This window comes from Bos indicus, chromosome 4 (genome assembly GCF_029378745.1).
Source record: "Bos indicus isolate NIAB-ARS_2022 breed Sahiwal x Tharparkar chromosome 4, NIAB-ARS_B.indTharparkar_mat_pri_1.0, whole genome shotgun sequence".
Taxonomy (NCBI): domain Eukaryota; kingdom Metazoa; phylum Chordata; class Mammalia; order Artiodactyla; family Bovidae; genus Bos; species Bos indicus.
The window spans coordinates 105581664-105595626 of NC_091763.1; the positions used below are offsets into that span (position 1 = coordinate 105581664).

The 13963-nt window shown below is 43.5% G+C and overlaps 1 protein-coding gene across 2 annotated transcripts; it reads right to left on the reverse strand.

Annotated features, from left to right (window-relative positions):
* Positions 1-320: 320 nt before the first annotated feature.
* CLEC5A (C-type lectin domain containing 5A) lies at positions 321-13357 on the reverse strand. 2 transcript variants are annotated; one of them, XM_019959203.2, is made up of 7 exons: positions 13170-13357; positions 12577-12675; positions 11528-11587; positions 9223-9282; positions 8773-8909; positions 3506-3612; positions 321-2202 (listed from the first exon to the last, which is right to left on the reverse strand). In XM_019959203.2, exons 2-7 carry the CDS (start codon positions 12653-12655, stop codon positions 2088-2090), a joined length of 558 nt encoding a protein of 185 aa, XP_019814762.1. In that variant the 5' UTR covers positions 12656-12675; positions 13170-13357; the 3' UTR covers positions 321-2087. The 2 variants fall into 2 exon arrangements, with proteins under 2 accessions (XP_019814762.1, XP_019814763.1); XM_019959204.2 differs by lacking the exon at positions 11528-11587 and having other exon boundaries at positions 13170-13356.
* Between the last annotated feature and the right edge of the window lie 606 nt (positions 13358-13963).

Genomic DNA, 13963 nt, shown 5'->3' on the forward strand with positions numbered 1-13963 from the left:
CCACACTTTCAACCTCCGCCTTCCTTCCCTGTAGCACTTGCTTGTCATGGACACCATCAGAGAGCTTGTATCTCCATTGAGTTCTAATATCATTCCAACATCCACTCCACCAAGATGCAAATTGTTGGGCTGGCCAAAAATTCATTTGGGATAAACTCTGAATGAAAACTTTTTGGCCAGCCCAATGCTTCTAATAACTTCCTTTAAGCAAGTTCTAACACATAATGTATTAATCTCATTTTTAAACATTGTAAGTGGCCATGCTAATTAATCCCAAACTGGGAAGCATAGGAATATAGAAACAGAGCTTAGTGTTGTAATAAAATATAAAACTGTCATCAATTTAATCCGACATACATAAAGTGATGTTCACAATCATTGTAGTACATTTTTATTAGACATAAATGGTGATCTCTTTACTTGGGTGACTATAATTTCTAGTAGTTTTATGCAGACTTCCCTTATAGCTTCAGTCAGTCAGTTCATCACTCAGTTGTGTCTGACTCTTTGCGACCCCACGGACTGCAGCACGCCAGGCTTCCGGGTCCATCACCAGCTCCTGGAGCTTGCTCAAACTCATGTCCATTGAGTCAGTGATGCCATCCAACCATCTCATCCTCTGTTGTCCCCTTCTCCTCCTGCCTCAATCTTTCCCAGTATCAGGGTCCTTTCCAATGAGTCTGTTCTTATGGCTTAATTCTTGTTAAATTAAAACACATACGTATTTCTTTTCTCTTTCCCACGTCCTGAGAAGGGTCTGTAGATGATGTCTTCCTGCAAGTACAGAGGACAGACAGGATGCCCACAAGACTTTTCTACCTTTTTCTTGCCTTTCTTTCAGTATGGCCAAATGAGCTCTTTTTCCTCCTGCATATGGCTTTCCTGTGTCCCTGGAGTTCCCTTTCTACCAAATGCCCACAACTTGCCTCCATCCAATGTCTCCTTGAGCAGTCCTCCCCTTTTTCTACTCTGTGGTCAGCTGGACCAGTCCTGGGTCAGTGTGGTACCAACCAGTGCTGGTGTCTTTGGGGTGAGTAGATTGTACCTGGCAGCATGATCTGTCTACAACTGCATGCAGGAATATATTATGACTACTGGGACTCAAGGAACTATACCAAATTCTTAATATACACTCAACCAACAGGTCATCAAAACCCATTAAAATGGAGATTCAGTCCAAGACCAAGGAAATATTTAGCTTATTTCTTTAGGACTTTGCTGAAGAACAGAGATTCGGTTCTCTGAAGTGTGATCATCCTGGGTGTTAAGTAGTCTTCAGAGAGGTTTCCTAGCAGATTCCTCCCCTGCCCAGCTCCCTCTCCATTCTCATGAACAGTAGTATCTCTGGTCCTAGCTTAGCTTTCAAGACCATTCCTAGGCCTGGCCTCAAAGCAGATTGAAGAGGGCCTCTGCTGTCCCTCCCCAGGTAGGCTGGAGAGTATGAGAACAGGGGTCTCTTGGGAACAAAAGTGAGCTCCAGAAGCTGAGTTTATCCCTCTTCCACTCTTGCTATTCTTTAAATAACGTTCACACCTGCTCAGTCTGCAGTTTCTCCCTGGTAGTATGGTCATGTGCTCTGAGAACAAAACAAAGCCTGTTGATCAGTCAGAAATCCTTGGTTCTATAGAAGCAGACCTCATCTCTGTATCAACCAGTTGTCTCCATCAAACTGAGTCTGTCTCCTGGTAACATTAATAGTATCCAGTCCCCCAAAGTGGAATGCAGAAGCTGATTTCCCCCAATAGCCAAGGACCTCTAGTAGTAGCCAGATGGATAAAGAGGTCATTTGATCAGTTGACCCGTGTAGATCCAAAGCCCTGGGTGTGACTCTCACAGGAAATAGGGTCTTGGGGAGTTGCTGATTCAAAATGAGGAGCTTGCCTCAGCTGTGCATCTGCAAGTATATTTGTGGAGGGCCTGGTACTTTGGCACTGAGGAGCTATTAGGGGGTTCTCCAGTGACCTGTGGAAGACCAACATAGAAATTTGATGTTTTGTATCTCCCAGATCAGTCCCAATTGCCAATATGCTGTTTTGCTGTCTCTGTTGTATATTTGTTGTTCTTGTCGGAGGCCACAGAGAACTTCATCATTGGGCCTTCTTCTCACAGATCCATCGGTAGGTGATGTCACATGAAACAGCATCATATGTCTTTGTTAGGCCTATGGTCACGCAGTGGAAATTCTGACCCTGATTGGTAATGCTAGTTGAGAAAAGAAAGCATGGTTAAGGCCTGTCTTTTCAGCCCTGCCTTTTCCTGGTTCTGGCACCCCCTCAGCATGCCCATGGAGAAGGAAATGGCAACCCACTCCAGTATTCTTGCCTGGAGAGTCCTAGGGACAGAGGAGCATGGTGGGCTGCCGTCTATGGGGTCTCACAGAGTCGGACACGACTGAAGCGACTTAGCAGCAGCAGCATCCCCAAATCCAGCTCAAAAACTGATGCTTTCCCGTTAGCTCTCCTGTGAGCTTTTACGGACTCATTGTCTTGGATTAACTCACTCTGTTTGGTTAGAAACACCTCATGGGCTGTTTGTCCCCTTTTCTCCCAGACATAATGTTTTAGTGCTGGAGGCCCTATGTTTTCAACAGGAGGCCCAAGAGGAGAAGGAGGAAGGAGATATCTCTTCCTTTCCTGGACACCAGCTGGCTTTATGAAAAACTTGGTTAGTCTTTTCATACCTCTTTTAACTGTCTTTCAGTCTGACAGGACAGAGTGTGGTTTCATGGGAAGGTCATAAGTTTTGGAGCCAAGTGGCTGCAGGGTCGAACTGCAGCTCTACCACACCCTGGCTTTGTGATATTCAACACATTTCTAAGTCTCTCGTCCTCAATTCAGCTGTCTGTTAAGTGGGAATCAACAAAAGCTTTTCCTAATAGCATCATTGCGAATGCTACCAGGAATGATGTGTAAAGTGCTTAGCAAGGGCTATGTTTACTTACTCCTCTCTGCGAGCAGCTGGTTCCAGTCTGGGGAACTGACTTGCTTTCTATCTGACTCACCATTTTCATAGGTCCACTGGGAGTGTCATGTTCCCCACCATGGCTATGGCCATGGAATAATACATAGGACATAGATCTTTGGAGTTAAAGTTTAGTAGCTTTAAGGCATAGACAACTTATTTATAATAACCCTTCTTTAGACAGAGAAGCCACATCTGGGGAACTTGTAAGAACTTAGTTAAAAAAATGTGATGTCTGGGTTAAAAGATAATTATGAGATATATCAAACATGATATGTATGTGGATTTGTTTGGATCTCGATTTGAACAAAATAATTTGTTGAATGAACAGTTCTCTCTATGCAGAAATATTTGATATTTTCCATAGTAAAAAAATTTACCCTAAAAATGTGTCTCTGGGGATAAGTGGGTTGGAATACAGGAGAGGAAGAGAACATGCAGCTAAGTGTCAGCCTTTGTGCTGTTCCAGGGCAAACCCACTGAGTCTTGGGTCTAGTCTCTAGAAGCAGCTAAGATCCCAGAAAAATGTGAGCTGTCCACGTACTTGCCGTTAAACTTAGCGTTGTTGATCCAGTGCCACGTTTTCTCTACAGGCTGGTATAATAAGCCAATAAAATACTTCTCAGCACCAGTTATGTCCTGGAGAAATTTCTAGAAATTAAAAAGAGATAAAACAATCAGCAAAAAGTTCTTTTCTGCTGCTTCCTTTGTGCCAATGGACTCATGATTATATCTGATTCTGGGAACAAGTAAAGGACTCCAGGACTGGCTATCCCTGGCACTACCCACCAGCCCTAGAGAAGTGATTCTCATTTTACCCAGAGCATCAAAATCATGTGGAGGTCTTGTGAAAACATAGATTGCTGGGCTCTGGTTTAGTAAGTCTGGTGTAAGGGACCAAGAATTTGCATTCCTAGCAAATTCCCAGTGATGCTGATGCTTTGAAAATCAAGGAGGAGGGGACTATGCCATCTAAAAAAGGATAATTTCAAATACAACTTTCTTTGATCTACTCTGCATAAGAATGTTTTCATTGCCAGAAGTTTTACCTTCCAAATAAGACTGGATCATCTTGGAGAAGGAAATGGCAACCCACTCCAGTATTCTTGCCTGGAGAATCCTGTGGACAGAGGAGCCTGACGGGCTGCTGTTCATGGGGTCGCACAGAGTCAGACAGGACTGAAGCGACTTAGCATGCATGTATACATTGGAAAAGGAAATGGCAACCCACTCCAGTATTCTTGCCTGGAGAAACCCAGAGACGGAGGAGCCTGGTGGGCTGCCGTCTATGGGGTCACACAGAGTCGGACACGACCTAAGTGACTTAGCAGCAGCAGCAGCAAGACTGGATCAAATAAATTCCTTGAATACTTGGCAAGGGAAAACAGGGAGATTTGAAAGTATGTTGCCAAAGCCGATAATGCCATGAGAAATAATCAGTTGCCAACAAAGTTGTGTCTAGTCAAGGCTATGGTTTTTCCAGTAGTCATGTATGGATGTGAGAGCTGGACTATAAAGAAAGCTGAGCACTGAAGAATTGATGCTTTTGAACTGTGGTGTTGGAGAAGACTTTTGAGAGTTCCTTGGACTGCAAGGAGATCCAACCAGTCCATCCTAACGGAGATCAGTCTTGAGTGTTCATCGGAAGGACTGATGTTGAAACTGAAACTCCAATACTTTGGCCACCTGATGCGAAGAACTGACTCATTGGAAAAGACTCTGACGCTGGGAAAGGTTGAGGGCAGGAAGAGAAGGGGATGACAGAGGATGAGACGGTTGGATGGCATCACTGACTCAAAGGACATGAGTTTGGGTAAACTCCAGGAGTTGGTGATGGACAGGGAGGCCTGGCGTGCTGCAGTCCACAAGGTCGCAAAAAGTTGGGCACAACTGAGCGACTGAACTGAACTGAACTGACTGAGTGCCTGCTAAAATGACACTGACCTTAGACACCTTACTTTCTGCATTAAATTAATGGGTCACTAATCACTCTGGCCAGAAACCTGGGAGTCCCCTGGACTCTCCTGTATTCTTCACATTCCTCCCATTATCAGTGGCTATCCAAGCCCACTTAAGTATTCTCTCCATCCCCATGGTTATTGCCTTTATTCCTCCTTTCCTAATATTTTTCTTCCATGAAATACTTCATTATTTTTAAAGCTTGATTACTATATTTACTCATTTAGGAAACTTTTTTTTTTAGTATCTGTTGTGTGCCAGGCATTGTATTAGGTTGGAGATACAGAAATAAATTTGCTTCTTAAAAAAAAAAATATATATATATATATATATATATTATCTATGTATAGAACAGTCTTTTGGACTCTTTGGGAGAGGGCGAGGGTGGGATGATTTGGGAGAATGGCATTGAAACATGATGCTCGGGGCTGGTGCACTGGGATGACCCAGAGGGATGGTACGGGGAGGCAGGGTGGAAGTGGGGTCCAGGATGGGGAACATGTGTACACCCATCGTGGATTCATGTTGATGTATGGCAAAACCAATACAATATTGTAAAGTAATTAGCCTCCAATTAAAATAAATAAATTTATATTAAAAAATATATATGATCTAAAATGGGTTGGCAAGATATGGGCAGTGGGTCAAATTCAGACCGGAGCAAATTTTTATAAACAAGGTTTTAATGGAACAGGCCGTGGCAATTTGATACATATGGTGTATAGCTGCTTTTGAACGATGATGGCACTATTAAGGAGTTGTGACAGAGAACATAGGACCTGAAAAGTGTAAAATATATACCATCTATGTTTTAAAAAATGTCTGCTGACCCATGGTCTAAAACAAGGGTTCTTAACCCTTCTTTCTCTTGCTGGAAGCAGGGATGGTTTCTACAGGGATCTATAAAACCGCTGGAATGTCATTAAAAATATTGTGCTTATGTAATGTTTCTGGAAAGAAATGAATAGATTTCATCACGATTTTTAAAGCCTCAGTTATCCCAACATGTTGAAAATCCACAGATCTAATAAGAGAAGGTAGATGAGTTGACCAGCATAGTAGGGTATCCCAGGTGTAATGCTTTTAGGAAATCTGTATTAGATATGGACCAAGAGGGCTTCCCCCGTGGCTCAGAGGTAAAGAATCCACCTGCAATGCAGGAGCCACAGGAGATGCGGGTTGGATCCTTGGGTCAGGAAGATCCCCTGGAGGAGGGCATGGCAACCCACTCCACTATTCTTGCCTGGAGAATCCCATGGACAGAGGGGCCTGGCGGGCTGCAGTCCATGGGGTCTCATAGAGTCATATGTGACTGAAGCAACTTAGCACGCATACATGCCCAGGGAGAAAGGAGGAAGTGAATAATTCTACCTGGATTTCGGGGTCTATATAAAGGCTGTAGATGAGGTAATATGTGAGATGGATTTGGGGAGATAGTTATTGTAAGGCAAGTGCTAGGAGCGGGGTGTGTGTGGGGGAGTGGGGGGGTGGGGGGTTGTCGTGGGGTGGTCAGGATTGGACTTCCTGGAAAAGGAAGCATTAGATCACAGGCAGACTGCAGAGTGTGCATGCGTGCTCAGTCGCTTCAGTTGTGTCCGACTTTTTGTGACCAACCCCACTGGCCGTAGCCTGTCAGGCTCCTCTGTCCATTGGATTCTCCAGGCAAGAATACTGGAGGAGGTTTCCATTTCCTCCTTCAGGGGATCTTTCCAACCCAGGGATGAAGCCCGCTCCTCTTCATTTCCTGCTTTGGCAGACGGGTTCTTTACCACTAGCGCCACAGGCTGGAGCATCTGTGGAACTACAAGATGCTGAATTCTATTGGTGCAGAAATAGGAGGGAAGTGGGTTCAGAGACAGGATTGGAGAGAAGGCAGAGGCTGGACCATACAAGGCTTGCATGTCATGTTAGGGAAACTGGGCTTTAACTCACTTCATTTTGGAAAATGGCACAGTTTAGAGCCTTAGAGCAATTCGTAAGTCAGATCTGTGGAGGATAGGTAAGAAGCGGCAAAACTAGGGGCAAGGAAAGAAATTAGAAGAATCCCAAAGAAATCCAGGGGAGAGCTGAATGATTTGCTGTGGAGATAGCAGGGAAAGAACTTAGCAGCTAATTTAGGAGGGACGCAGAAAGGCGAAGTGCCAGAAAACTGTCAGTGTTCCATTTCGGTTGACATGATGACTCACCAGTATTGGGATACAAGAGTAGGAGCAGTTGGAGTAAAATACATTTGATTTCGTTTCAAGCATGGTATGTTTGTCATGGTTTTGAGACATCAAAGTGGAATGTGATACTCTTCCTGGTCTAGGGAAGGAAACTGAAGATATGGATATGAGAGTCATTAGCAAGCCATTGATGTGATGAGCTTGTTCTGGGGTTAGCATGAGTGTAAGTGTAATTGGCAGACAATGCCAAGGATGGCTTTTGAGATGCATCAACTCTTCAGGGTTTAGTAGAGGAAAAGAGGTTATGGACTTCCTTTCCCATTCTCCTCTTTTCTTCTTTCCTTTTTCTCTTTTCTGCACTCTGTCTTGTTCTTGGTTTTCTACTTTAAGGCATTTTTCTCTTCCCACTTGAGTCCTTAGCTCTAGAGGAGCTGTATCATCACCATCCCTGATCACTGTTGGGCACCTACTACTGAGATTCACAGAGACGCTCTCATAAACTCTTCACCACTACGGGACTTTTTAGAGGAAGTGTGAAGGGAAGAGCGGAAAGAAGCTAGAATACTGTGTGCAGCACAATGTCTAGTGCTCAGCAAATACTTAGGGTTTGAAGGAGAAGCAACTGCAAATAAAATTATGGCCTAAAATTCAGTTGCTCAGTCGTGTCCGACTCTTTGCAACCCCATGGGCTGTAGCCCACCAGGCTCCTGTGTCCATGGGGATTCTCCAGGCAAGAATACTGGAGTGGGTTGCCATTTCCTTCTCCAGGGGATCTTCCCAACCCAGGGATCGAACCCACAGCTCTTGGTTCTGTCTCCTGCATCAGTAGGCAGATTTTTTACCACTAGTACCACATGGGAAGACCTAAAATTGATTAGAGTGTGGGTTTTGGACTTAGAGAGATCTCAATTCAATTCCATGTGCTATCATTTATTAGGTATATGACCTTGATCAAATTATTTTCCTGTGCCCAAATTTTTTACATTTAAATTTTATTCTATTTATTTAAGCATGAAAATTCACTTCTTAAAATTTAATTTTTATTGGACTGTAGGTGGTTTCCTAGTTTTCCCATATATAAAATATGAAGAACTATAACTCCTCAGAATTGTTATTATGAAAAAGAGATAATAAAGCTTTTTAATATACTATGAGCTATTTTTACTCTCATAATTGCACACTGCAACCCCAATTCTATGACTTGATTCTTTGTTTTGCATATTACTAATTTTGTTATTTAAAAACTTCCTTACTTATTAGGCTGATTGGGATCAAACATTAACAGCTCACGTCTGTGAAGAATTCCATAGTTTTAAAAGCTTTATACACATCAGCTCATTTAGTCATTCCCTGTATTTTATTTTATTTTTTTTAATTTATTTTATTTTATTTTTTAACTTTACAATATTGTATTGGTTTTGCCATATATCAACATGATTCCCTGTATTTTAAATGTCCTGGCCCCTCCCCAACACACTGCTCACGGAAGAGACCATAGAGTGCGGATTTCATTAGCTCAGATGGGTCCGAGGAACACACCCCACTGCTACTGAGAAGAGCTTCCCACCCCGTGTCCATCCCAACACCCATCCCCTGCTCCACAAATCAAATTGCCCCATCAACTCAACTCCACCCACTGAGGCTGGTGAAGGGGATGCTGCTTTTCTGTACCATTCCATGGGCTTACCAGTTTCTCTGGCGTGTTGACAATGGCCAACGTGGATCCTTTTTCCTTGCAAAAGTTCATGCTCTTGTTCCAAGACGATTCTGATTTGGACAAGAAAAAACATCTTCCCTGATGAAAATCCCACCCCTTGGGGCAGACTACAGAAATCGAAGAAAAGAGAGGGTGAGATTAGTGAGATTTTGGATGTGCACCTTGGGAGTGAATCATAAGACAGTAGGATGTGGGTTTCTTTATAATTATTATATCAATACAATTCTCTTCAATCCAAGAAGAAATTTCATTCACTTTAGCCCCAGTTTCCCTGTCTGTAACATGAAGGAAATGATGATAAGGTCATTATGGCCCTATTGAGGCAAACAGTTTCATAAGAAAGGAGACAATGGGAAAAGTCTTTAAGAATTCACTACCTAAGAACCTGGAGGTGGAGAGGGCTATAAGCTTGCACTGTACCTGTTCCGTAGCTCTCTGTTGGAGTGAAGCTGACAGTGCCATTCCCCAAAATCTGTGGGACTGAAATGAAAAGAAAACCTGAAGATAGCTGGATGATGGGTGTGACACACAAATGTCACAGCAGATGTCCAGAATGGACAGTGGAATTAACAAGGGACTCTTTGCCACTCTGTGTTGGAATTTTTCAGGTTTTTTCCCTTTGGAACATCCATCCAACTACTACTATTATTTGACCTGCCTCAGGTGTCTTTTTGGTGTCTCATATATACCTTTGACGGGGTTCCCAGGTGGCTCTAGTGGTAAAGAACCCGCCTGATAATGCAGGAGATATAAGAGATGCAAGTTAGATCCCTGGATTTGGAAGATGCTCTGGAGGAGGGCACGGCAAGCCACTCCAGTATTCTTGCCTAGAGAATCCCCATGGACAGAGGAGCCTGGTGGGCTACAATCCATAGGGTTGCAAAGAGTTGGACACGACTGAAATGACTTGGCACACACTCACATATACTTTTGACGGTGTGAAATGCCAAGAAAAAGAGCAGGAGAAAGGAAGAGGAATAGATGCATTCAGTACCAGAAAGGAAACCTCCCTGTTCTTTCTCATCTATACCTTTTACAGTGTTTTCCCCAAAGAGCTGTTTGGAGTGCTTCTCCCCAGGCTCCACAGAGCACCTTTGCTACTCTCTCCATTGCTGGTGCCTTAAACCCTATGTGAAAACCCATAGTCCTGATGGGCAGCTCTTGACTCTCTCTCATCAGCAATTATCAGCCCTAAGGACTGTGCTAACTGGAACAAGATTCAGAACTAGAAGATGTTGGCAGACAAGGAGGCAGATGGACATTCTAGAGGTTTCTCTTTTATTTTTTGGCTATGCCACATGGCATATGGGATCTTATTTCCTTGACCAGGGGTTGAATCCATGCACCCCCTCAGCAGAAGCACAGAGTCTTAACCACTGGACTGCCAGGGGAGTCCCCAGAGATTTCCTGTGGGCAGAGAAGAGTCCATTCATCTCTGTATATTAACATAAAAGGAGAATCAGTAGGCCTCCAAGAGGCCTCATTATTTTTGGGGAACACTGGCTGTTGGAGCGTGTAGTTACAGTGGCTCCAGAGGTCAATCAGACTTTTCCTTAATGGACCAGTTGTTTGTCCATGGTGGTTGAAGACCAGTTTAATTTACCCAGATGCCAGTTAGCTACTTACAATCATACATAAAACATGCAAGTTAGCATTCACTTTTTATTTCAGTCCCCTGCTCAAAAGGCTCTTTGTAATATAGCATAACTTGGTTTTCATTAGAATCGACTTGGGGATTATAACTGAACAGAACTGTATATGTATTTCATGAGCATTTCAGCGTTTCCTCCTTTTGGCTCACTGTACTTACTGGGTGCCTCAGTTGCTACAAAAATGAAGAAGAAATTATCTTTCTGATAAAGATGTGGTTAGTAGTAGGTTTGTCTTAAGAGCAAGTGAGAAGGAGATCCTTGGAAAAGCTTCAAAAGGAGGTGGGGTTCATAAGGAGAGCCATGCCTGACATGTCTTTATCCCCCATAGCTTCTGGCATTGGACTTTGTGCTTTGTAGATGATAGTTGACTAATTTCTCCTGTTTTCAATCTCCTTCTGTGTTTGGTCTAGCATACTGCTTGGCACCAAAAAAAGGCGTTGAATATAATTTTTGATGATTTTTGTGGGGCATGGGTTTCTTTAAACAATTCTTTAAATGACAAGGTTTATAAAGTACTTTCACATCACATTACACTAGTTATACACAAACCATCCTCATTCCCAAGAGGAAAACAGGATCTGAAATTTCACCAAGTCTAGTCTTGGTTTCTCATCTCTAAAAGTAAGAAAATAAATTGGAAGATATTTGTTTTTCTGGGTGTGCTGCATTTATTTTACTTTTCCAGCTTTATTGAGATATTCACACATAACATTGTATAAGTTTAAATATACAACATGATGATCTCATACATGTACTTATTGCAAAATTATCAACACAATAAGGTCAGTTAACTCCTCCATCACCTCGCATAATCATCTTTTTTGTGTGTTGGGAGAACATTGAGCATCTACTCTTCTAGCAACTTCCTTGCATACAATACACTGTTAGTACTTACAGTCACTATGTTGTACATAGGAGTTTTGGAACTCATTCATCTTATAACAACTAGCAGCTTTTTATGAACTCATTCTACAGAAGAATGTCTAGGGGAAGGAGGCTTTGAGAAAGGTCTCTAAGACTTAAGCACAGAGGAACCTGGAGAGGGGAGAGGAGGTTATTTTCATGTACATTACCTGTTGCAGAGCTCTCTGTGGGAATGAAGATGGCATTATTTTCACCAAAAATCTGTGGGACTGCAAAGAAAATCAGCTGTTGACTCAGCCTCAAAGGTGGCTGTGCAGTGAGTGTTACAGACAGACGTTACTGTGGGGCTGGTGGGACATAGCACCTATCAGTGGGACAGGTTGAGCTCGCTGGCTCAGGTCAGCCAAGATGGGCGTATGTTTCCTGTGGATATATTCACGCATTCTCATCCTGCTCTCTTATGTGGTAGAAACTGCACCTTGAGATTGGGCCATATGGTCGATATCTCTTACCCAACTGTTGCCTCCAAATCATATTTCCTTCCTCATTTATCTTCCCCATAGGCTTCTGAGGCTGGAGAAGATTTTACTTGCTGCAACTGTGGTAAAATCTTTTGATATGAGGCCTCTTTTTCTGAACATTTGGATGAATTAGTCTCTGTGTACATAAAGGAAAATATCTTGCCCAGTAAAACCCCATTAACCCTTAATGTAGCTCCAGGTGGCAGGACCTACCTGCTAATGCAAGGGACTTAAAAGACCTGAGTTCGATTCCTGGGTTGGGAAGATCCCCTGGAGGAGGGCATTGGAGAGGCAATCCACTCCAATATTCTTGCTAGAGAATCCCCACGAACAGAGGAGTCTGGTGGGTCACAGTCCATGGGGTTGCAAAGAGTCAGACACAACTGAAGTGACTTAGCATGTCCCACAGCTTATCATTGGGTTGGACTGGAGCTGTATTTTCAAATTAGCAACTATAACAAGCACTGCAGAGTACTTCAGTTCAGATTACCCAATGAATACTCTAGTGGCAAAAATTTTGTGTGGAAGTCTAATCATCAGACACTGCTCTGTTTTGTATCTCCAAGGTAGACCAAGGAACCCTGTTCATTGTGTGTGTCTGGGAATGAGAAGGGCCGTCAATTGCCCTCAGCTGGAAAGTCTTGAGCATTTAACCTTTATATTCAACCCTGCATCCTAAGGGAAGAGTCAAGAAGAGTACGATCTTAGTTGTGGTAAGAGGTTGATCAGATACTCACAATAAAGCAGAAATAAGGTCATTCCAACAATCTTAAGCACCACTACTATAAGCGCAGAGATTATCATATGCCAGTTCATGATGCAGGAGATGAGGAGGCCTGTGGGCATGAGGGCAGAATGTCACCATCAGAATCTGGGACAAGGCTTCTTTCCAGCGGGGGGCGTGCCAGACTCTCAGAGCACCCCTTAGGGGCTGGGAAGCCGGACATGACATTGATAGGTGCAAGGAGGAGACCCAGCACATACCCAGAAGACAGGGAGGAGCTTGTGCTCCTTGTGAACCTTTGAACTTGGTGTGCTGCCTCTCCTCCGCCATCCCTAGCTCTCGGCCTCAATCCTGTTCCCATCTATGGCTCTTAAACTCTGTCTGATGAATAAATCCTCTGCTGGACTTTGAGAACCCTTAACCTTGAAATGAACCTTGCTCCCCGGGCCTTTCATTTGTAGTCTTGGCTATACAGTCTAAGCTCTCAGAAGTCACTGTCTTCAAAAAATTATGCCAGGAGTCCGACAGACAGGACAAGTGTCCCTGAGGTCCTTGGCTGGGGAGCAGAGCCAACAATCTGTATAGAGAGGACACGCAGAGACTCACCTGATGTCTCCCTGGAAGGCTGGTCTGGTCTGCAGGTGGGGATCTTTCCCAGTGGCCTTGTGCTTGGTGTGGCGGGTGGAGGCCCTTTCAGTGAGAATAGGCTCCTTGTGTGTGGGCAGTGTCCTTCCTTCCTCACATAGTCTCTGTCTCACCAGCATCCCTGAGCAAACACTTCTTCCTGTTCAGTGTTCTTGGCCAAGGAGCGGGAGGGGCTAGGAGGGGAAGGGAGTAGCCTCTGAAAGAGGAAGTTCCCTGCCAAAGGGGTTCTCATAGAGGGGAATGATTGTAGAATTATTTAGGAAATGGAATATCTTAATACCGACTTGTTCTGTGTGTCTGAATCTCCTTGAAATAGAGTGGAAAGAAAATGTAGTAAAATGTTAACAGATACGAGTCTGGGTGAAGAGTGTCTGTGAATTATTTATTTGAACTTTCTTTACAACATGTCTGCAAATCTGAAATTGTCAAAATAGAAAAATTTTAAGAAAAGAAATTCATCTGAAGTCGTTATTTTTAATAAGGAGGTCCTCATATGTCCCATTGGTTCCATAACTGCAACCCAGGTCTCTGCTCAGTCCCCTTTAGCATGGACTCCTCCTCTCTGGCCCTACCCAACAGCTCATCTCCCTGGCCTTATGCCGGGGAGAAGGTGATGATTATTCAGTATTTCATGAGCATGGTGCTCTGCTGGATACAGGGGGTCCGGTGAGGGTGAATAATACCAGTCTTACTATCAAGGATATATTACATTTGAAGGTTTCCTTTTGTTATACTTTTCCTACTGTAAAGGCTAT

Bases quoted from the DNA above. Each gene is read 5' to 3' on its own strand.
- CLEC5A (XM_019959203.2), bottom strand. From the start codon at position 12,655: ATGAACTGGCATATGATAATCTCTGCGCTTATAGTAGTGGTGCTTAAG. The intron at 8,910-9,222 runs GTACAGTGCAAG...CGATTTCTGTAG, and splicing joins AACAGAGAGCTACGGAACAG to TCTGCCCCAAGGGGTGGGAT. The intron at 2,203-3,505 runs GTACGTGGACAG...TTTCTCAACTAG, and splicing joins AACGCTAAGTTTAACGGCAA to CATTACCAATCAGGGTCAGA.